Genomic DNA, 24,975 nt, shown 5'->3' with positions numbered 1-24,975 from the left:
CAACTGTACACTGACACAGTATTTACACACTTGTTCAATTGACTGAGGTGATGAAAAGCAGTGTGAAAGTAACTGTTGCATGGTGTAGATGCATTTTGGACTTCCTATAATTTTTATCCTGATTGTATTATACAACTCCGAACAGGTCACTCACACCGGTGTGAATAAATATTTATTCAGTCACAGTCGCACAAAGTACTTTTCAGTCACAAATGCGAGTGAAATGGTCGCATTGTAGAGCCCTGAGTTTATCTGCAAAGTTTTTTCCTGTCCGGCATCATGACGTTTAATGTCCCCGACAACCTCTGTAGTGCCATTTTGAAACATGTTAGTGTCATGATTTCCCCTCGCGAAAGCGCTGGAGCATGGAGCGAAACTGGCAGTTCGAGCGCTAAAATGCCTTCGTTTCCGGGTTTTGGCATTATAAAATGATGTCATCCCTGCGCCACTCTACGGTGACTGGTTGTAAGTTTAGGAAGTGCTTGATTTGAACTGCAGCGGAGTTTTCTATGAGTGGAGGACGAACTTTAAATGTTAATATCGCAGTCGATCATGTTCATTTTATGATCAAAATCGTAATCGCAATTGATATTCGATTAATTGTGCAGCCCATATATGTATATATACTTGTGTATACTATATGTATATATATATATATATATATATATATATATATATATATTTTACACTTTATATATATTGTGTATATATATACACACGCACATGCACACATAAAATATATAATATAATAGTATATATGCATTACTTTTTATGGATACACAAAAAGCACTGAATTAAACTACAGTCCTAAAATAATAATAAAAACTCCCTTTCACTGCATCTTGTGGTTTCTGTTACTCACTGTCTTTAGGAATATTATTTTAATTTTGTTTACTTTTGATCAAAATGTTTTAATTAGACATTACAGATCTTACTTGCACTTGCACTCCCACTCTGTATCACCGCGTAAACACCGCTCGTTACTAACACATCACTTCCCTTATAATAAACGACAGACTGAAAAGAACCTAATACACACAGACACACACCAGAATATATATTATTAATTTAGGACTGTAGATGAATTCAGTGCTTTTTCTGCATCCATAAAAATAATGCATATATATATATATATATATATGTGTGTATATCTATCTATCTATCTATCTATCTATATATATATATATATATATATATATATATATATATATGTATATATGTATATATATATATATATATATATATATATATATATATATATATATATATATATATGTATGTATGTATGTGTATGTGTATATATATATATATATATATATATATATATATATATATATATATATATATATATATATATAATGCATATATTAAATATATGTATTACTTTTTATGGATGCAGGTAGATGGGCTAAACAGGCATGCACAACTAGGCCTAAATCTGATTCACTTGACCTCAAAAAGCATGCGCTTAGATGGGCTGAAGAGGCATGCACAGTTAGGCCTGGAGCTCATTCACTTTAACCCAAAAGCATGCAGGTAGATGGGCTAAAGAGGGATGCACAATTAGGCCTAAAGCTAATTTATTTTACCCCAAAATCATGCTAAAGAGGCAGACATCCTGTTGTTTTCTCAGGATCTCAACTTAATTTTCTCGTGATCATGACATAACAAAAGCTGTTCCCTTTCAAAGGGAGCTCGATGTTGCGTTTAGCATAACAGTATGGGAGCGCCCTTGCGCCCACGACCAGTATCTGACACTTGTTTAAAATCATGCCTCTATTTATAGCATGCCATGATCAGGTGATGTGGCAATTAAGCGCGTCACGTGATATAAATATGGCACCTTTGAACCGTGCTGTCAGCCTTATTATGTTCAGCGTGACTGCATGTCAGTTGTTTGTGTAAAGAAACAAAAGACGCTTCATTTCCGCTCTATCTTTTCTCAAAATCTCAGAACTTTTCTATCCCTTTAAAAAAAGAGAAGAAAAAAAAGGAATGAACAGCATGGCTATTTAGCTATGCTGAAGGTGGAGAAGGTGCTTGCGAGCTACCTCTCTGCATCGACAGCAGGTAATTTAGGGAGGCCGTCTTTGCCATCCAAGCCACCGTGTAAGGCCACCGTGGCATTGGTGGGCAAGGCCTATGCAGTAGTAGTCTTGCTTGTGGATGACTGCAGACAGTGACAGTGTTGCAGGCCTACCAAGCAGACCAGATGAGTGAGCTCAACATATGGCGACATTCAGCCAGTTTCTTCCCTGTTGTGTCGAGTTCACCCGGACATCTACGAGTGGAGCCCGGGCCAGCACTAGTGCGAGGGAGACACAGAAGGTGAGTATAGCAGCCCTCCAACCCTTGCAAACAGCCAGGGGAACCGGGCGGCCACAGTCGTGGCCTGCTACTAGGCCTGATCTTAGAATGGTCATAAAGGTCAAGCAGACAAAGAAGAGCGGTCCTGAGGGGCTGTGGAGAGACGTATCAGGGGACATGAGGTTGTTAGGGCAGTTAGCCCCCAGTGCTACTGTAGGGCCTCCCCTAGCGAAGGCTTTCCCAGGTTTTCAGTGTTCTCTGATCAGCGAGCTGTCACAGAGCAACAAATATCTGATGCTTTCCCTCCAATAGAATGTGGAATAGTTAACGTCACTAAAAGACCATCCTGCAGCATGGAAACTACTGCCAAATGTGTCTCCATGGGTTCTGTCTACTGTTGAAAAGGGTTACCGGGTCCAGTTTAGAGCTCGACCCCCCCACGTCATCTAGAGCAGCATATAAATTGTCTAGAAATGTGGGCCATATTTCTAGCATTTAAATTCCATCTTCCTCAATTGAGAGGTCACCATGTGTTTACAGACAACACAGCATTGGTCTCATATATTGACCAGCAGGGAGGATTATGTCCGCACTCCCTGTTCAGGCAGGCGCAACTAATTCTCTAACTAATTCTCTGGGCAGAGGGAAAGTTTTGTCAGTGAGTGCAATGTACATTCTGGGCAACTGGAATGTGGGGGCAGACATCCTGGTGAGTCAGGGGCTGAGGCCCAGGGATTAGTGACTCCATCCACAAGTGGTGGCGTCCATATGGCGGAGGTTTGGCCAAGCGGGACTACAAGTGTTCGCCTCCAAGGAGACAATACACTGTGATTCTCCCACCAGATTTTATTTAGTAGAAGGGCCAAAACAGGCTCTTTTGATAGTAAAGGTTGCAGACCCCTGACCTAAACCAAAGAAATAACTGTAATTGCAAAATTATTCAATAAGCATATATAACTTAACAACATACCATGTGCCCTTTTTGGGGTGTGTTTAAATTACAAATGTAAACAATCTTTAGAACAGTTGTAAAAATAAAATTTTGTAGCCGCTTCAATGTTCCATTTCTTCACTCAGTCCCTCTGATCGCGCTTCAAACACTGAACTGTCTGATGAATAGAAGTCTCTCAAAATATACGTTCTGCTACATTACATGAGTTCAAAAGGAAAGATGGACACATGTAATAATAATAATAATAATAATAATAATAATAATAATAATAATAATAAACATTACACAAATGAAACATGTCTTTGTTTATCACATGTTTAACAAAGCAGTACAATCTATGATTGTGCACAAATGCTCCTAATTGTGACGTGACTGATTGCAAATGTATTTTCAAAAAGTTTAGGACATTATAGTCTCACAGGTATAGAGAGCATAGTTTTAATCACAGATCTGTCAGAGAGGCCCAGCATCAAGATTGGGAAACTTCGTTAAAATGCCTGATTGACTGCTGTCATGTATAATTTGAGCACTTAAAACATTCTAATTTGAAGAGTCACATTCAGTCAGGAGTGGAAATCTCTCGCCCATTCAGAGCATGTAATCATTTGCGGCACATATAATGTCTTATTTCATAACAATTAGTTGACTGTATGACTGTTGACTGTATGATCACACTCCAAGTAGCTTGGAAAAGTTAGCCAGTCACTCATTTTAAACGAAATCCACCCACAGAGCAAGCGAAGCATAAACAGTGCACTTCTTTTCTCAGATGGACAACTTACTGCAGGATTCAGAGCTAGATGAAAAGCACGGAGAGCAGTGATTTTTTAACTTTGATGTTGGATAATGTCAGCTAACTAGCAAATATTTGTAGCTGTGCCAAATTCTTTTTCATGCAAATGTGTTTACTTGGTGCTTCGTACTTGTAAAATAGTATTGGTACCACCGTTGATGTACCACTAGAAGGTGAAAGTTGTCACACATAACACAGACCTGCAGCTAAACATTTCACCCAAGATTAACAGCATGTAAGGTCAACTCAGTTCCCCAGAATACACTGCAGCCTACAGACATGCCCACCTCTACTCTCTAGACTACGCTCTAGACTATGCTACCCAGAACCCACCACCACATACACGTTCACAATCATTAGACTACTGAGCACACTCACCTGCTCCCAATCACATACACACACACACACACACACACACACACACACACACACACACACTTTAAAAGACAGACCTTCATTCTGTTCAGATTGTGCATCTGCCTTTGACAATTACCAAGCCTTGATTTCTTTTGTTTGTTATCCTGGTTCAGCCCAGTTTATGTTGATAGTGCCTCGCCTGACCTACACCTGTTTTTTGACCTTGATATTGCATTTCAATTTGAATTTGTCTGCCTGACCATTTAAAAAAATATACTCTCTCCTGCGTTTGCATCCATCTTACCAACTGTTATTGTGACACAGCATAGTTCTAACAAGTACAAATACAGTAAAGACATACTTTCAAAGTCTCAATTTATTTAAAATGATTTAAAATACATATATTAAATAATCTATTTAAGATTTCTAAGTCTACATTTAAACACACTCTTATTATTTTGATTTCATCCAGTGTTGTTTTTTTTGTATGTTGAAACCCTGAAATGAAAGTTGAAATGAAAAGTGATGTGTAGTTATTAGAATGTAATATCACATTACTTTGATTTAATAACTCTTAATTTCATCAGAGTAGGTCATAATTTTAACTCAAAATCACTTTAATTTCATTTAATTTCATAAATATATCATTATTTTGAGATATTATCTTATTATTTTGATACTCGGAACAAGATATTCTATCAATATTTCCAGTTTTCACATTATTTTGGTTTAATTGACAAGGCGAGTCGAAATAATGTCATAGCACTTCATAAAGCTATTCACAATGAACTGTTCAGTGATTCTGTAAAAACAAACTTTCACAAAGAATATGAATCTTTTAATCTGCAATATTTCATTAATGAACTAGAATAAAACAATATCAGTTCTAACTGAACTGATTCACTCTTACAGAGCAGTGAAGTGGGAGGAGCTTTAGAGGAGATTCTTTACCAAAAACGCATAGGAATGGCAGTAATTTGTCAGTAAATCTGTGTGTGAAAGTGTGTATGAGTGTGTTAGTGAGGGGGTCGGAGAATGACAGTTTTCCTCTGTTCCAGTCCAGCTGCACTCTGATCTTCTGCAGTTTCTGTGCTACTGAGAGGAAAGTCTCTGGATCTGGTGTAGAAACTGCTCTATATTTACCTTTATTATATGCCACACACCAGATTCCACTTCTGAATAATACAATCCCCTTCCTCTGAGCAGATTCTGTCATCACACCCACAAACCAGAATGTACAGTGTCCAACTTCAACATCCCAGCAGTGTGTCCCTGAGTTAAAGCCCTCAGAGCCCAGGATACAGCAACATTTATTATCAAATCTCTCTGGATTATCAGGAAGATTCTGTTTCTCATCACCGAATCTCACACTGGTCAGATCATCAGATACAATGAGGTTAGGATGAACAGTGTTGGGGTCCAGAGATACAGGTGCTGAAAACACACACACACACACACACACACACACACACACACACACACAAGAATAAGAAAAAAACTACAGAAGAGCACCCATTGTCACTGTACAGCTTTTCCATTTCATTATCTTCCCTTTTTACATTTAGTTTCTATGGAGCTAAGCTAACTTAGACATTAGGTTAGTATGGAACTAGCTAACATTTAGCTAAACCAAAGAAATAACTGTAATTACAAAATTAATCAATAAGCATATATAACTTAACAATATGCTGTGTGACCTTTGTGGGGTGTGTTTAAATTACAAATGTAAGCAATCTTTATAACAATTGTAACTCTAAAAGTTTTGTGGCCGCTGCAACACTCCATTTTTTCACCTAGTCCCTCTGATCTCACTTCAAACACTGAACCTTCTGATGGTAGTAGAAGCCTCTCAAAATATACGGTCTGCTACATTATGTGAGTTCAGAAGGAACGATGGACACATATGTAATAATAATAATAATAATAATAATAATAATAATAATAATAATACACAAATGAATTATGTCACAATAAAGACCACATTTGTGTTACTAACAAATATAGAAAAATGAAAGGGGAAAGAACAAAAAAAAATTATTAATGTTTAACACACACACACACACACACACACACACACACACACACACACACACACACACACACAAACACACACACACACACACTTACTCAAAGAAAGAAAGAGAGTCTTACTGTATTGGACAGTGTGCTGCATCTTCTCCCAGACTCTGAACTTCAGGTTGGCCAGATGTTTTGCCACATGGATCAGTGCTCCTGAAAGCTCCTCTGGATGCTGCAGTGTGCACTGAGCTCTGCAAAAACACTCAGGAGTCAGTGTTTCAGTGATTCAGAAACACAGAAAACGACAGAGACAGGAACTACATCACTCACCTTTTCACTGTGGCCTTGGAGTTCTGTAAAACAACAACACAAATATCAGTGGATATGATTTACATTTTTACACCGCTGAAATGTCACGTTTCTGATGATGGAAAGAAGTTTCACTTTCTCACTGAATAAATACTGACTAAATGATCCTCACTTGTAAGAACGAGATGTCTTCAGCTCTCATCTCCTCTTCTATGACTCTGATTGTGTCTGAAAGATACGATATGTCTCTGCTCAGCTTTTCAATCTTCTCCTTCATCATCTGACTCTTCTGCTCCTCTTCCTCTCTCAGTGCAGCGATCCTGACTGCCTCTTCATCTCGTAGGAACTGGTGAAGCTTCTCAAACTCCTCCTTAATCTGCCGCTCTGTGTGTTGGGCCTGAATCTGCAGTGAAGAGCAAATCAAATTAAATTTAACTGATTATGCAATGATGGAATATATATCATCAAAACAATGTTATTGACGCTAACCTTTATATGTTCTGCAGTCTGACTCCAGTTCAGTTTACAATCTTTAAAGATCTTCAATTTCTCCTGTAAGGGCTTCAGAGCAGATATGAGCTCCTCCTGAAACAAATCAACACACTGCATGGAGACTCTGTGTTTCAGATATCATTTTACCTCAGTTTAAATAAATTGATTACAAAGTAATTGTAATAATTATGAACAACAGCGTTTGTTCACATGTGACATATGACATCACAGATACATATTATTTACCTTACAGTCTGTTACTGCCTCATCAATGGGGCAGAATTTGTGGTTGGTGTGTTTTCTTGAAGTCTGACACACCACACACACCAGCTGTTGATCGTCCAGACAGAAGAGTTTGAGTTTCTCATTGTGCAGACCGCAGACTGTTTCAGACCCTGATGAAGATCTCTGACTTCTCTCCTGTAAGAAAGTCTCACACAGGTTCTTTAAGGCCAGGTTTGTGGTCGGTTCAGGCAGAGACGACTTCCTCCTACAAACAGGACATTCTCTGGATTCTTTGGCCTCCCAGAACTGCTGCAAACACACTTTACACACACTGTGACTGCAGTGCAAGAGAACAGGATCCTGGAAGATTTCACAGCACACAGGACAGGAGAAATCCTCCTCTGAAAACTTAGAAGCCATTTGGTTCTGCTGTTGTTGTTCTCTCCAGTCCCAATGCTCAGAGTTTCACTTTAATTTTGGTAAAAATTAATCACACCCTGATTTCAGATTTTTTCAAACAGATAACTTAGCAGGTCCAGTTAGAAATCACTTCCTTTCACAGTGCTGAAAATGAGACTCAGATTTCTCCATAAACTGAGAATAAAACTAATCTCAGCAGAGCAGAACACTGCAGGCTGTTTATGAAGGACTGCAGTCGTCTCAGATTCTGCACTTCCTCAATAAGTGGAGTTTTAGAGAGACAGGTATGACCTGTTACAGTCATCACTTACACCAGGAACAGCACATAACGCCTACTTAAAGGGGCAGCAGTAAAAAAAATTAATTCTTTACTTGTGCAAAAAACCTGGAAGATATCTAGGACATTTAAAAAAACAAACAAACAAAAAACAACAACAACAACAATAACAACAAAAACAGATTAATCATGGCCTTAGCACAAGTGTATTAAGCCATTTGGAAAACTGAATTCTAGTCTTTAATACTTGTTTGGATGTTCTTCCTGTCAACCATTGTATAGACTCTACCCTAGGTTCTGGAGGCGGAGCTTTGTGAACATAGGCAGGAATCATTCAAATGTCAAACACACCAAACTGTTAGAGACCTAATCTTACCTAATGCACCATTAAGCACTGAGAACAGACAAATTAACAATTGTGGGAGGAATTTATCCAGTGATGAATTTGAGTCTTCTGAAATGAGAATAATTTTTTAATTACTGTAATCTGTTAAAGTCACTCTTCCAGTTTAGGACAGAATGCTGTCATTCCCAATCGAATGAACTGGATCTCAGTCAGTGAAATCAAGTGTGGAATTTTATGAGCCTGTCATACTTTAAAAATGGCAGATGAGTCAGTGGGCATCAGTAGGAATAACTGATACTGAATCATTTTTAGTCCCCAGGACAGAGACTCAACTGTACAAAGAGATTGTATAGTAGAGCAGATTCGTTGTGCACATTGAGGTATAAAATACATAAATACGAGACTAAATAACTCGTATAGACCGATAGCCAGTCCCGGATTAATAATTCAGAGGCTCCGGGGCACAATGTCTTGTAGGCCCCCCACCCCATCATTTTCATTTTCATTATCATTTGTGTAATTCACACACAAACACACATGCACACACCTGTTTATCTAAGCATCTTCATTGATTGCCCCCCACCACGCCGGGTCAGACACCTGATAAATCCCCTGTGCGCTGCTGTTGCTACAGCTAGCCTTATCCTCAGGTTGTGCTGCCCTGCTAACACCTGCCTCCTCCAGTCCCTGGTTAGCTTGCTCATAATCTTCCACAAATTCTTCACTCTGATTTTCCTCCTGGCTCCGTTTGAAGAACGTTTGAATAGATGACACATGTCTTTTTTGTTTGTGTTTATTACAATCAATTCTCTCACTCAATTTGAACTACAACGACTCCCACAGTCCCCCCGATTAAACACTGGATTATCTGAAGACAGCATGGGCTTTCCACACTTGTGCTTGAACAATTATATCATTGTGTTTAGATTTTAAAAATATCACATGCTTTTTATTGGTTATACATGGTGTCATTATCTGAAGGCAGCAGCTATTGAAACACTAGGTGAAAATAAATAGCGATATATTCCATTTACACTATATAAAACTACCAGTTCTTTGTAATAAGTGCAAATAGTTGTTAGATGCTATTTATGCTTATAAATAGTGTCAGATAATATTTGCACCTCAGTATTATTGTTCATTAACAGGATGCAGTAATAACATAGAGTGTAAATGACTATATGTATTAAAATTATTAAATAGATGCCACCTTATTGGGACAATAAAGCCCTCCCTACACCTACCCCTAACCGATAAACACTTTATTATTAAACAGTCATTAGGCACTTTATTTCCAATTTTCAAATATTTTCTTCATTTATTGAAAATAAAAGTCTTTCTGATCTGATATGTGATGGAAAAGGGAAAAGAGTGCGTTTAGTAAAAGGCAGATCTGAACTCAGGTTGAACGCGTTAAAGGCTACTGTCAGGTGCCACAATTCCCTACAGACTACACCACTGTAGATAGCAAGTGGTGCACACGTTTTTTAGTCTTGTGTGGCCCAACCAGACATTGCCCTCTGTTCTTGGCAATGTAAATGAAAAAAGAAAAGAAGATTATTTTTTTTTGTTCCTCTCGCTTGGGCCCCAAGTGCACATGGGCATCTGGGCCCGTGCCCATAATGCCCATTGGATAATCTGGCCCAGCCGATAGCACTGCCTTTCTAGTAGTAAATGGGTAAATGAACTAACATTTATAAAATTGAGAAGGATATCATTTCTGTTTAACACCATACATTAATTATGTAGCCATGAAATGTAATGCACTGAAATTATTGTATTGAAATAACAGGGGCAGTAATTTTATTGCAGTGAATTACATTAAAGTTAGTGATAGAAGACCTGTGAATGTGTGAAATTGCTTCACATCTACTTGCAACCTGTAATTAGCCACAATTAACCAAGTATCCTAAGGTTCCTCTGAATTCTGGGAGAGGATTAAACAAATCGTAAGCTGCAAACAGTTATATGGAGCATAAATATCACTACATATCAGATAAATGTATCTTTCGTATATTTTGGAGCTGAGAAACAAAAGTAGGATCTACTCATTTCAAGTAAGCAAAAATCAACTGATTAAGAGTGACTACAAGTGTTTATGGCATTTATTAGTAGTTATAGCTGCCACAAATCAACAGAGTAATGATGTGTCGTTCACGAACGATTTGTTCATTTTGAACGAATCTTTATATATGACTCTGGAACCACAAGTTGTCTAAGAGAGTGATTAGGTCATTTTTGACCGTGCATGCGCTGCAACATCCCCATAGGTTCTGTACAGGAAACAGAAATGATTAGTTCATCTCTTAAGTCTTCAGGCTTGAGTCCTTCGTTCTTCCAGTGAACGACCCACAGGCAGTGCACCATGCAGTACTGGAAACAGAAATTTTTAGTTCATCTCTCGAGTCTTCAGGTTCAAGTCATTCATTTCAAAGATCCGAGTCAGTAAAATGTTCCAAACTTCCCATCACTAATATCTACAGTCACCGTCCACTTTATTAGGAATGACTGTACGCAATTATCTAAAGAGCCAATCATCTGGCAGCATCAGAAAGAAGAAAATGTGTGATATTTGTGACTTTGATTATGGTATGGATGTTGGTACAGGAAAGGCTGGTTTGAGTATTTCATAAACCGCTCATCTCCAGCTGATTTTCACATACTACAGTCTCTAGAGCTTACACACAAGCTCTGATTCATGTGTAGAGTTATACACAACATTTTTGAGACAGCGGGAATTAGCGACATCCTGTGTATCTGTAGGGAATTACAGCTAAATGCGCAAATCACCTCTCACACCTTACATTTCATATCAAGACGTGTAGCTCCATAATAACTGTATATAGCCTACTTAGTCATGAGAAGCATTCAATTCTAACAGCATTTTCAATTTCATTAAAAAGACTCTGTCTCTCTAAGATACTCTTTTTTTTTTATACCTAATTATTTACAGAACTGTTGCCAATTAACCAAAATAGCTGAAAAATGTTCCTCCAGCTGTTTCTTTTTAGTAACACTTACTTTTCCAGCCTTCTGTTGCCCTGTCCCAATTTTTTTGAGCAGTGCTGCGGCCATCAAATACAAAATTACCTTATTTTACTTCTTAAAATGGTACATTTACTCGTAATGGTATGTTTAAACATTTGATATGTTTTCTATGTTCTATTTTGAGTAACATAGGGGTTGTTACGACATTTGCAAATCATTGCATTTTGTTTTTATTTACATTGTACACATTGTCCCAGCTTTTTTGGAATTGGGGTTGTAAGTCATGAAAACAAATAATCTTGAAATTTTTCTGTGCCCAGAGAAGAGATGGCCATTGGCACTCCTGCTCATTATTAGAAGCCTAATGTCTTTATCCATCCCTAAATCAATTAAAAAGTCGCCAATACATTATTTTCTAATATGTATGTGAATACTGTACATGCATGTTTTACTAATAAATGTGAACAATCCACCAAATTATCATTTTATGTGTATAGTTGCAAATTTAAGTTGCATTGTAACTAACTTAAATTCACAGTAGTAAGTGCCTTTGTCAATCAATCAATAATATATAATTTCACTTAAAAATATCATGCTACAGATGTGTTTTAACTAACAATGTTACACTTACATTTGTACAAATTGCCGCCTCCAGTGTTGCCATCCGTCATGTTTAATTTTCTTTCACATTTTTTCGCTGCCTCACATTTGAGTATGGGAAATACATCGGATGTCCACTCGAAAGCATGGTGCATTGTGGGTATAATTGAGTGAACAAATGTAGAGAGTGAAGTTGTTCACTCAGAATTCGGACACCACTACAAAAAGGCCGACACTCGATATAGTACACAATATAGGAGATAGGGAGCGGTTTCGGGCACAGCTATGGACTGACGTATGTGAAAATTTCCAGGAGATCAGCAGTTTATGAAATCCTCAAACCAGCCGTCCTGGTAACAACATCCATGATCAAAAGTAAAGTATTGTATGTATCATGTAAATTAGTTATGTAACTATGCACTATGTAAAATATAAGTGTTTGTGTACTAGTTATTGTTTTCAGATGTTACTTATTCTTACCAACTGATAAGAATATAAGAATATAAGCTCTTCATCCAATTCACACACTGTGCTCACTGAAAGAGTGTAAAAGAAGTCAAATTAGTTGGAATTGTCACGTCTCACTCTAAAAGAATGCTGCACCCTGAAACACCTTAAATGTGTTGGTATTTAAATATTTGTGATGTGTTTAGTGATTCTGGTGCTAATTTGTTGGAAGACGTGTGGAAGAATATGTTACAAAATAAATCTTGGATGCTGTTGAAGATCACGTGTTAATTATAAATGTTAATATGCAGGATGGATGGATTTCTTCCTTCAAGTGTTATGCTGTGCCTTAAAAAAAGTATTATTTTGTTAATACAATAAATGTATTATGACTAAATAATTTTTGTCAGCTAGTTACTTTATATGTAACCCACTAATAATTTTGTAGATTTTGAACGACTTTCAAAAGGCCGCTTCCATAAATTAATAGTCAGTGTACAGCATAAGGTCATACAAGTGTAGAACTGTAGCTGTTTGGGTTTCTTTTATTTATTTATTTATTTATTTTTAGCCTAAATCACCTATGAGGCGCACACACTCTGAGCGCAACACAGTGACACGGCTTTACCATTTCAAAAAGCAACGAGACAAAATAAAATCTAAATCTTCTTTACGGTGTCGGTTCTGTTGCATCTTTACGTGAATTTAAGACAATTTAATGCTAATTAAGACCTTATTTTTACATTAAGGAATTTAAGACATTTTAAGGCTTTTTAAGGACCTGCGGATGCCCTGTGGAATAAAACAATATCAGCTCCGTTTGATCTGATTCACTCTTACAGAGCACTGAAGTGGGAGGAGCTTTAGAGGAGATTCTTTACCAAGAACACGTAAATATGGCCGTAAAGTTTTAGTAAATCTGTGTGTGAAAGTGTGTATGAGTGTGTTAGTGAGGGGGTCGGAGAATGACAGTTTTCCTCTGTTCCAGTCCAGCTGCACTCTGATCTTCTGCAGTTTCTGTGCTACTGAGAGGAGAGTCTCTGGATCTGGTGTAGAAACTGCTCTATATTTACCTTCATAATACCACACATACCAGATTCCACTTCTGTAGTTTAAATTCCCCTTCCTTTGAACAGATTCTGTCATCACACCCACTTCCCAGTCTGTACAGTCTCCAACTTCAACAAACCAGCAGTGTGTCCCTGAGTTAAAGCGCTCATACCCCAGGATACAGCAACACTTATCAAATCTCTCTGGGTTGTCAGGACGTTTCTGTTTCTCATCACTGAATCTCACACTGGTCAGATCTTGAGATATAATGAGGTTAGGATGAACAGTGTTGGGGTCCAGAGATACAGGTGCTGAAAACACACAAACACACACACACACACACACACACACACACACACACACACACACACACACACACACACACACACACACACACTTGAATAAGAAATAAAAAGCTACCAAAGAAAACCCATTGTCACTACAGCTTTTCCATTTCATGATCTTCCATTTTTACATTTGGTTTCGGTTGTGCTAAGCTAACTTAATTACATTACATTAGCATGGAACTACATAACATTTATCTATACCGGGGCTCGGCAACCTGCGACTGAGGTTTTAATTAAAAACCTCTCAAAGCTGAACAGAGAAAATATATTTTCAAGAAGTGGATCAAGTCTCCAAACTCAAATACTGCTGCTAGTTTTGTGGCGGCTCAGGAGACAGTGAGGCATGGAAAAGGTGTTCAAATACGGAGAATACATGAAAGAATCATTCAAACAAACAAAAAGAATAAAAAACAAATGTGAAATTGTTCTGAAAATTAGATATATGCCTCTCTCTGCAAAGACTGTCAAGGACAGGACCATTAAGATAACAGCAAACATCACCAGTCAACAGGTTGACATTATTTCAGCTCCAGCATACTCAATCGCCTGTGATGAGTCAAGTGATGTAAACAATACTGAGCAGACAGCGCTGTTATTCAGGTATGTGAACTCTGATGGGCCACAGGAAGAAATCACTGCATTGATACCGCTAAAAGGCCAAACACGGGGGGAGGACATTTATGATGCTGTGGTGAATTGTTTAAAAGCCAAAAGAATAAACACCACCCACATGGTGTCAGTGGCTACTGCTGGGGCACCTGGTATGAGAGGAGAAGAGTTTTTTTTCTCCTCTTCATAAGAATTTTTCCTTTGTTATAACCAGTTCAAAACAGCAATTTTTGTTGTTGTTCTATAATTTCATAAATGCAACAAACTATAGTTCTTTTATATGTAATTATATGAAGTCTGTCAGTACCACACAATGAGAAACAGCCCCACGCCATGATGCTTCCACCTCCAAACTTCACTGTTGGTATAGTGTTTTTAGGATGATGTGCAGTGCCATTTCTTCTCCAAACATGGTGTGTAGTATAACAGCCAAAAAGTTCAATGTTGCTCTCGCCTGACCAGACTACACTCTCCCAGTATTTCATAGGCTTGTCCAAATAAATTGTAGCAAACTTTAAACCAGCTTCGACATGCCTTTTCTTTAGTAATGGAGTCTTGCGGGGTGAACGTGAGCAGTGGAGTGCATTGCCTATTGTTTTCTCTGTGACGATGGCACCTGCTGCCTCCCAGTGTTTCTGGAGCTCTTTCTGAGTGGTCCTTGGCTCTTATGCTACTCTCCTGACTCCCTGGAAATCCTGGAAAACTCAGAAATCTCAAGGAGCTCCTGTGAGTGGCCGGTTGATGACGGAGTGGTGTTGCTTCCACTTGCGGATAATGGCCCCAAAATTAAAATTTCATGTGAATAACCTCACTGGAAATATATTTATTGAAAAAAATCTTGACGCGTTCAATACTTATTTCCCCCACTGTATATTTTTTGCAGCTCAAGATGAATTTTATTTGGTAGGAGAAGGGCCAAAACAGGCTCTTTTGATAGTAAAGGTTGCAGACCCCTGACCTAAACCGAAGAAATAAATGTAATTAAAAAATTAATCAATAAGCATATATAACTTAACAACATGCTGTGTGACCTCTGTGGGGTGTGTTTAAATTACAAATGTAAGCAATTTTTATAAGAATTGTAACTCTAAAACTTTTGTAAGCTGCTGCAACGCTCCATTTTTTTCACTCAGTCCCTCGGATCGTGCTTCAAACACTGAACCTTCTGATGGCAAGAGAAGCCTCTCAAAATATATGTTCTGTTATATTACATGAGTTCAAAAGGAAAGATGGACACATATGTAATAATAATAATAATAATAATAATAATAATGATGATAATAATAATAATAATAATTAAAAAAAACATTACACAAATGAAACATGTCACAGTTTAACACACACACACACACACACACACACACACTTACTCAAAGAAAGAAAGAGAGTCTTACTGTATTGGACAGTGTGCTGCATCTTCTCCCAGACTCTGAACTTCAGGTTGGCCAGATGTTTTGCCACATGGATCAGTGCTCCTGAAAGCTCCTCTGGATGCTGCAGTGTGCACTGAGCTCTGCAAAAACACTCAGGAGTCAGTGTTTCAGTGATTCAGAAACACAGAAAACGACAGAGACAGGAACTACATCACTCACCTTTTCACTGTGGCCTTGGAGTTCTGTAAAACAACAACACAAATATCAGTGGATATGATTTACATTTTTACACCGCTGAAATGTCATGTTTCTGATGATGGAATGAAGTTTCATTTTCTCACAGTATAAATACCGACTAAATGATCCTCACTTGTAAGAAAGACATGTCTTCAGCTCTCATCTCCTCTTCTATGACTCTGATTGTGTCTGAAAGATACGATATGTCTCTGCTCAGCTTTTCAATCTTCTCCTTCATCATCTGACTCTTCTGCTCCTCTTCCTCTCTCAGTGCAGCGATCCTGACTGCCTCTTCATCTCGTAGGAACTGGTGAAGCTTCTCAAACTCCTCCTTAATCTGCCACTCTATACGTTGGGCCTGTATCTGCAGTGAAGAGCTGATTATGCAATGATGACAATACAATTATAATATCAAAATCATGTTACTGTCTCTAACCTTTATATGTTCTGCAGTCCGACTCCAGTTTAGTTTAAAGTCTTTAAAGATCTTCAGTTTCTCCTGTAGGGGCTTCAGAGCAGTTTTGAGCTCCTCCTGAAACAAATCAACACACTGCATGGAGACTCTGTGTTTCAGCTAATCATTAACTCAGATAACTATTTATTAAGAATTAAACTGTTCAATACATCAATATGTGTTTTAAAGTATATGTGACAGTAATAGCTATATTCTCCTTTAGCATCCAGAGGAGCTTTTAAAATGCATCAAGAGCATTTAATGGTGTTTTATTGGTGTTTCACTGCTTTAGTCTAAAATGGAAGATCTGTTCCTGCTGATGCAGGTGACATTTCAAGTAATGGAATATGCTGGAATATGACTGTATGATATGAATAACAGATTAATACATTTGGTAGTTATTATTTTACTATATTTAAAAAATTATAATTTATTCATTAACAATGCCATATTTTTACACTGAAGCTGCATGGATTGATACATAGATTATACTTCATCCTGAAATCCTCATGTGACATATGACCTCAAATGTACATTTTATTTACCTTACAGTCTGTTATTGCCTCGTCAATGGGGCAGAATTTATGGTTGGTGTGTTTTCTTGAATCCCGACACACCACACACACCAGCTGTTGATCGTCTAGACAGAAGAGTTTGAGTTTCTCACTGTGCAGACTGCAGACTGTTTCAGACCCTGTTGAAGATCTCCGACTTCTCTCCTGTAAGAAAGTCTCACACAGGTTCTTTAAGGCCAGGTTTATGGGAGGATAATGCTTAGTCGACCTCTTCCTACAAACAGGACATTCTCTGAATCCTTTAATCTGCCAGAACTGCTGCAAACACACTTTACACACACTGTGACTGCAGCGCAGAAGTACAGGACTCTTGAAGATTTCATAACACACAGGACAGGACAAATCCTCCTTTGAAAACTTAGAAGCCATTCTCTTTTGCTGCTGTAGATCTTATCTCCGGTCCGAATGCTCAGAGCCATACCCATACATAATTTTAAAGACAGTGGGAATTAGCGACATCAAGTGGACATGTAGAGAATTTCATGTAAAAAAAACGCGTAAATACTGCATTGTCTCACTGGCATAAAGTTGGTTTGACGTTCGACGTTCGATATTCGCGGATATGCGGAAATTAAGGGACCGTCTCTAAAGTTACATACGACATTGTTATACACTTTTCTAACTTAAATAGCATTTAAAGGGAATGATGTACAAGTCACACAACCAACTGTAAAGTGTTCATCTAGGTGTCAGGTATGACGCACACCTTTTAGATTATTGATATTTAACCCTACAAAGCATGAACCAAAAAAAAAAATTTCACGAATGCATAAAGGGGGTCAAAATGACCCGTATTGGATTGAATGGTTTTCTTCAAAAAATAGATTTCATATATATATATATATATATATATATATATATATATATATATATATATATATATATATATATATATATATATATATATACACAGTGCACCCGGAAAGTATTCACAGCGCTTCACTTTTTTCCACATTTTATGTTACAGCCTTATTCCAAAATGGAATAAATGCCTTATTTTCCTCAAAATTCTACAAACAATACCTCATAATGACAACATGATAGAAGTTTGTTTGAAATCTTTGCAAATTTATTAAAAATAATCAACAAAAAAAGCAGATGTACATAAGTATTCACAGCCTTTGCTCAATACCTTGTTGTATCACCTTTGGCACCAATTACAGCCTCAAGTCTTTTTGAGTATAATGCTACAAGCTTAGCACACCTATTTTTGGGCAGTTTCTCCCATTCTTCTTTGCAGGACCTCTCAAGCTCCATCAGGTTGGATGCGGAGCGTCGGTGCACAGCAATTTTCAGATCTCTCCAGAGATGTTCAATCGGGTTCAAGTCTGGGCTCTGGCTGGGCCACTCAAGGACATTCACACAGTTGTCCTGTAGCCACTCCTTCGTTATCTTGGCTGTGTGCTTAGGGTCGTTGTCCTGTTAGAAGATGAACCTTCGCCCCAGCCTGAGGTCCAGAGCGCTCTGGAGCAGATTTTCATCAAGGATGTCTGTGTACATTGCTGCATTCATCTTTTCCTCGATCCTGACTAGTCTCCCAGTTCCTGCCGCTGATAAACATCCCCACAGCATGATGCTTCCACTACCATGCTTCACTGTAGGGATGGTATTAGCCAGGTGATGAGTGGTGCCTGGTTTCCTCCCGACATGACGCTTGCCATTCAGGCCAAAGAGTTCAATCTTTGTTCAATCTTTGGTCTGAGAGTCCTTCAGGTGTCTTTTGGCAAACTCCAGGCGGGCTGTCATGTGCCTTTAACTGAGGAGTGGTTCCGTCTGGCCACTCTACCATACAAGCCTGATTGGTGGAGTTCTGCAGAGATGGTTGTTCTTCTGGAAGGTTCTCCTCTCTCCACAGAGACAAGCTGGAGCTCTGTCAGAGTGACCTTCGAGTTTTTGGTCACCTCCCTGACTAAGGCCCTTCTCCCCCGATCGCTCAGTTTGGCCGGGCGGCCAGCTCTAGGAAGAGTCCTGGTGGTTCCAAACTTCTTCCATTTAAAGATGATGGAGGCCACTGTGCTCATTGGGACCTTCAATGCTGCAGAAATGTTTCTGTACTCTTCCCCAGATCTGTGCCTCGATACAATCCTGTCTCAGAGGTCTCCAGACAATTCCTTGGACTTCATGGCTTGGTTTGTGCTCTGACATGCATTGTTAACTGTGGGACCTTATACAGACAGGTGTGTGCCTTTCCAAATCATGTCCGATCAACTGAATTTACCACAGGTAAATAATAATAATAATAATAATAATAATAATAATAATAATAATAATAATAATAATGAAAACAATAATAAAACAATATAATAATAATAATAGTAAAAGACTAATGGTGGACTCTTGGTGTTAAATACTTATCACAAATAATTAAAAAAAACTTAGCACAAATAAAATAATAACATTAATAATAATAAAAACAATAACAATAATACTAATAATAGATAATAATGATAATAGAAATACTAATAAAAATAATAATAACAATAACACTAATAATAGTAAAAGACTAATGCTGGAATCTAGATGTTAAATATTTACCACTCATACTTACTACACATTACCTGCGTGAAGTTGGCCCCCCCACCAACACAAAACGTCGGCAGGATAGTCTCAATCGTATGTGCTCCGTTTGTGTTCTAATTTCATAAAGCTTAATGTCTAATATTTTAAAAACGATAGCAGCACAAACGAAAATTTTATCGGCACAAACCAGCACAAACGAAGCACAAACGATTGAGACTATTTGGGGTGAATTTGGAGCATGTGGGGGGGCTGAGTGACCCCAGAATGACCTATAAATATTCTTTTAATATCTCCAAATCCGAAGCAGCACAAACGAATATTTTTATGGCACAAACCAGCACAAACGGAGCACAAACGATCGAGACTATTCTGCCGACATTTTGTGCTGGTGGGGGAGCCAACTACACGCAGGTCTACACATTTTATGACGAGGTGGTGATTATGAGGTGGTGAGTGAGGTGATGAGTACGAGGTGGTGAATCTGAGGACTATAGCTCTCTCATATATATTGGAATTAAACTAAAACGGATTCGGACGGGCCTCCTGATAAATTTCTACTCCTCCTAAACAGGACTCACACGCTGCCTTCTACTAGGAGTGGCTTCTTCGTTATCCACTTCATCCCTTCTCCTCCTCCGGCTTTGGACAGGGGTTGGTGTTACAGGAGGTAGCCTCCTCACAGGGGTTGGTCTTATACTTGATGTTGTTATGAAACGGGCAGGAAATCTCACAGGGGTTGGTATTTTAAAAGTGGTTGAGATTCTTAGTTTAGATGGGTCTGGTAAAGGGGATGGGCTTCTCGAAGGGCATGGGCTTCTAAAAGGTACCTCATGCTCATCACCATCTTTATCCTCCTCATGCTGGTCAGACATGTGGACGTCATCACTGTCCACGGTGCTGTAGTAGAGCTCGTCGGCAGCAAACATTGGCTCAAATGATGAATCCCTCTGTATTCCTGTGTCAAAATAGATGAACAGACAGATGATGCTATCGTTCATTTCAAACAAAGCGAGGAAACACCTCGAATTTGGTGAAGCACCTGAAAGACGGGCTCAATATTATGTTTGTTTGAGGCAGCTGGCATTGTGGCCGTGAAACCAGCTAACGTTATGCTCCATGTAATGTTTGCGATAGATTTGTTAACGACGCTAACACATTGCAATGTTATAAACTACCTCCTGATGGGCCACCATGCATTGCCATTCAGCCCGTGTCCCGTCAGCAAAACGTAGCCTAATGTCACTAATAATTATTCAAATGTTAATGGTTTTAATGAATCTTTTTGGCCTGCCACCATATCAGTGAATTTAAACTAATGCTTGCATTCAGAGAATAAGGGGTGTGTTTGTGTGTGTGTGTGTGTGTGTGTGTGTGTGTGTGTGTGTGTGTGTGTGTGTGCATGTCTAACCCCTTCATATTTGTGTTCTGCAACTGTGGCTGATTTTATTTGCCAAATTCTATAAAAATGCTCTCTATTGCGGTCACACTTATTTGGTGCAGCTTGGCATGGCAAGCAATGGACTGCCATTCTGGTGAATTGTCCTAGTTTGTGCCCAGTGTTACCATAATAGACTCCAGATCCACCCTGGCCCTAATTAGGATAAAATGGCTACTGAAGATGAATGAATGAATGAATGAAAGAAAAAATTTATATAAATCTGCATTATTAGTGAGTCCAATTTTGAATAGGACTATGTACAATTTTTTAACTAGTCGGCTACAGATATACAGATAGATATACTGTAATGCAAGTAATACATGAATACTGTCAGAATTGTACTGCTTTGTGTAGTGCAGTATTATTTTCATGGTACTTTAAAGAACAAAGTAATTTCAAATGTTGTCCAAGGTAATTGATGTTAATGTCAAACCCTGGAATTGCTAACAACTTGACCAGTATGACTTTTCATGAATCCATCCATTTTCCATACTGCTTATCCTACACAGCGTCACCTGGAGCCTATCAAAGGGAACTCGGGGCACACCCTGGACAGGATACCAACCCATCACAGGGCACAGCCACACACTACAGACAATTGGGAAATGCCAATCAGCCTACAACACATGTCGTTAGACTCAGGGAGGAAACAGGAGTACCCGGAGGAAACCCACACAGGGTGCACACAGGGCAGAGGTGGGAGACCCCAAAATCAGACGTGTGAGGCAAACATGCTAACCACTAAGCCTATGGTTCTCATAATTATTCATACGCAGAACATTTGTATAAGTGCCACAAAATTGTAATTTCCTTACAATTAATAAAAGCATCAACAGTAAGGGCTAATACGAAATAAATACACTGTAATAAATCGTGAAAACTGATCAGTCATCCAATCACACAAAGATATAAATGAACAATTATACTACCCATATATTCTTGTAATTTCTGCAAATCATAGCTTGTCTTTGCATTCAAAATCTGGCCTAATAGCACAGTCAGAAAAGTTTCTAAACAGTGTACCACATCACCATCTGGTGGCCAGGTTGACCTAACTTAATACATCCTTGTGTGCCACACAGCTTTTGAAGGGAAAATGAGGATTTCACCTGCTATTCTTCAACAAAGTGGAAATGATCCCATACCACACAAGAGAGACAATATACTACTGGCTACATTCTGTTTGTATAGTGGGAGCAAAGATCTTAAAATAAGGAATATAACAAGTCCAGGCATGTTCTTATAGGAAAACAATGTCACAAAACGTGTTATTTACTAAAGAACAACATGCACATTTTACCAGTCTATAGTTACATTTAATGTTGTAAAATGTCAACAAATCAAGTTAGTTAATATTTTATCACTCACAATATTGTAAATTTTCGTTCCTTCACCAGTCTCTCTTGTGCTACTTTTGACTCCTTGAAAAATAAATAAACAAATAAATGTCTCCTCAGTTGAAAACTTCACCATAACAACAATTACACAAGTTTTAAAATCCATTTTTGTGGAGACTATACCATACAAGTCATTGTGTATTTTGTATGAAAGAAATAATAATGTATTCAAGCGAGCACATTAGTATAAACTTTGCAGTCCTAATTACTGTCAGAGCTTCTCACCAGTCAGAACTGAGAATTCAACAGCACTGTTGTATAATTGGTAAAAATAATTGTATAAATAATTTTTAAAATTCAGAATCCCAACAAATACAGCCTTTCCCTTCAGTGTTCCTCTTGATGTCAGGCTCCCAATAAATGTACATGTACTACTAAAGCATACTCCAAATGCTATTACAAGAGAACGAATTCTGAATTGAGAGGCAACATGATTCACAGGTAAGTGGAGATGCAGCTTTTTTCCCCCAATTGTTGGTGGTCTTCATTGTTCCCCTTTTGCAGAGGCCAGAGTTTTATCTTTGTGGAGATGCTATTGATGGCTGTGGAAATGTAAGGAGAACTATAAAAACTCACTGTGTCCACTTGTAATGGTGATGACAACATGTATCAAAACGTTAAAGACCTAGCCAAGGTGTAAAATGTACACCGATCAGCCATAACATTAAAACCACCTGCCGAATATTGTGTAGGTCCCCCTTGTGCCACCAAACAGCTCTGACCCTTTGAAGTATGGATTCCACAAGACCTCTGAAGGTGTGCTCAGGTATCTAGCACCAAGACGTTAGCAGCAGATCCTTTAAGTCCTGTAAGCTGCGAGGTTGGGCCTCCATAGATCGGACTTGTTTGTCCAACACATCCCACAGATGCTCGATCGGATTGAGATCTGGGGAATTTGGAGGCCAAGTCAGCACCTCGAACTATGGCACCCGGCCATCCACATAAAGTAAAAGAAAACATGATTCATCAGACCAGGCCACTGCTGGTGGCCATTGCTCCATGCCCTAGTTCTGATGCTTATGTGCCCATTGTAGGCACTTTCAGGGGTGGACAGGGGTTAGTATGTGCACTCTGACTGGTCTGCAGCTATGCAGCCCCATACACAGCAAGCTGCAATGCATTGTGTTCTGACACCTTTCTATCATACCCAGCATTTACTTTTTAAGCAATTTGTACTACAGTAGCTCTTCTGTGAGATCTGACCAGAAGGGCTAGCCTTCACTCCCAATATACATCAATGAGCGTTGGGTGCTCATGACCTTGTCGCTGGTTCATTGGCTGTCCTTCCTTGGACCACCTTTGGTTTTGGAAGGTACTAACCACCGCATGCCTGACAGACCTGTAGAGCGCTTTTAGATAAACAGTACACACTAAAGAATGCTGTGCTATTTTTTTTTCTGCCACTCAGCTGCTGGATGTAGCTTGTTGGGGCAGGTTGGGTCAATAGGGTAAATAAGCATGCCGGGTTGGGGATGCAGACTTGAAAAGTGAGCAGACACCCTGCATTACGATTCATTTCTGTAATTTTCCATGGCACCAGAAAAAGAGGGAAACCAAAAGGTTTTGTTCACATTTAACTTCATTTATAATTTAATTGTACCTTTCAAAAGTACATGTCTGTATTAACAATATTATGTGTGCAATACCTTTTGGTTAAATGTGTGGTTTGGTTTCATAGCCTCCCTGGGATAGGCTCCAGGTTTCCCCGCGACCCTGAAAGATAAGTGGTATAGAAGATGAATGGATGGATGGATGGATGGATGGTTTGATAGCCAATGTATTCTATACGTGCTATTTAAAAAAATGAACAACAACAACAACACAAGTATGCTATGTAATGTTATATGAGGGGAAATATGAAGTTGGCATGAGATACATAAGACAAATTAGTATATTTTAGTCTTTTTTATAAACCATTTACAGAGTCACTTTAGGTGCATTTTTAGTTAAAATGAGCTGACAGGTCAGAGATTGCAACAAGTTACTAAAGAACTGAACACAATGCAATGAGCTCGGCTATGCGAATGCGACGTACTGCGATATGGTATTTAAATATAGGGATATTCCAGCTCAGTATAGCGGACTGTCCACGCCTTGTTTAAACACCATGCTATATTCCTTTTACAGTATAGTACTTATCTTTTGCAGCTAGAACTCTGAGTCAAAGCTAGGTTGTGTTTAGTTCACTTTTCTGTACAGTGTATATCTGTACAATGTACATCATTTCAAATCCTCAGTGACTTTAATCACAGTAATGCTTTATAAATAAGTCACTACATAATGCCACTAGGATAGAAATGTTGGCCAAGAAATGACCTGTGGCTGAAAGTAAATAACCAGTGCTGTTTCTCTTTTATGGGTGATATGTCTAAAATTATAATACAAGATTAAGGGTCTCCTGCTGTATTTCCTTTACTTGCTATTACTGACACACAACTGCTTT

General features: G+C 38.5%; 2 protein-coding genes across 3 annotated transcripts; both read right to left on the bottom strand.

Annotated features, from left to right (window-relative positions):
* Positions 1 to 5,232: 5,232 nt before the first annotated feature.
* Positions 5,233 to 8,124, bottom strand: LOC124625956 (zinc-binding protein A33). The gene is made up of 6 exons (XM_017469318.3): positions 7,476 to 8,124; positions 7,227 to 7,322; positions 6,910 to 7,140; positions 6,759 to 6,781; positions 6,561 to 6,679; positions 5,233 to 5,843 (listed from the first exon to the last, which is right to left on the bottom strand). The coding sequence occupies exons 1-6, from the start codon at positions 7,872 to 7,874 to the stop codon at positions 5,296 to 5,298; spliced, it is 1,416 nt and encodes a 471-aa protein (XP_017324807.2). The 5' UTR covers positions 7,875 to 8,124; the 3' UTR covers positions 5,233 to 5,295.
* A 4,570-nt stretch (positions 8,125 to 12,694) lies between these two features.
* On the bottom strand, positions 12,695 to 17,722 carry LOC108266242 (zinc-binding protein A33). 2 transcript variants are annotated; one of them, XM_017469319.3, is made up of 6 exons: positions 17,148 to 17,722; positions 16,585 to 16,680; positions 16,282 to 16,506; positions 16,131 to 16,153; positions 15,933 to 16,051; positions 12,695 to 13,893 (listed from the first exon to the last, which is right to left on the bottom strand). In XM_017469319.3, exons 1-6 carry the CDS (start codon positions 17,544 to 17,546, stop codon positions 13,343 to 13,345), a joined length of 1,413 nt encoding a protein of 470 aa, XP_017324808.1. In that variant the 5' UTR covers positions 17,547 to 17,722; the 3' UTR covers positions 12,695 to 13,342. The 2 variants fall into 2 exon arrangements, with proteins under 2 accessions (XP_017324808.1, XP_017324806.1); XM_017469317.3 differs by having other exon boundaries at positions 12,697 to 13,893; positions 16,282 to 16,512.
* Positions 17,723 to 24,975: the final 7,253 nt, after the last annotated feature.

The sequence above is a fragment of the Ictalurus punctatus genome, chromosome 6 (assembly GCF_001660625.3).
Source record: "Ictalurus punctatus breed USDA103 chromosome 6, Coco_2.0, whole genome shotgun sequence".
In the NCBI taxonomy this organism is placed as follows: domain Eukaryota; kingdom Metazoa; phylum Chordata; class Actinopteri; order Siluriformes; family Ictaluridae; genus Ictalurus; species Ictalurus punctatus.
Note: the sequence above shows the minus strand (reverse complement) of the source record. Positions and strands in the feature narration are given on the sequence as shown.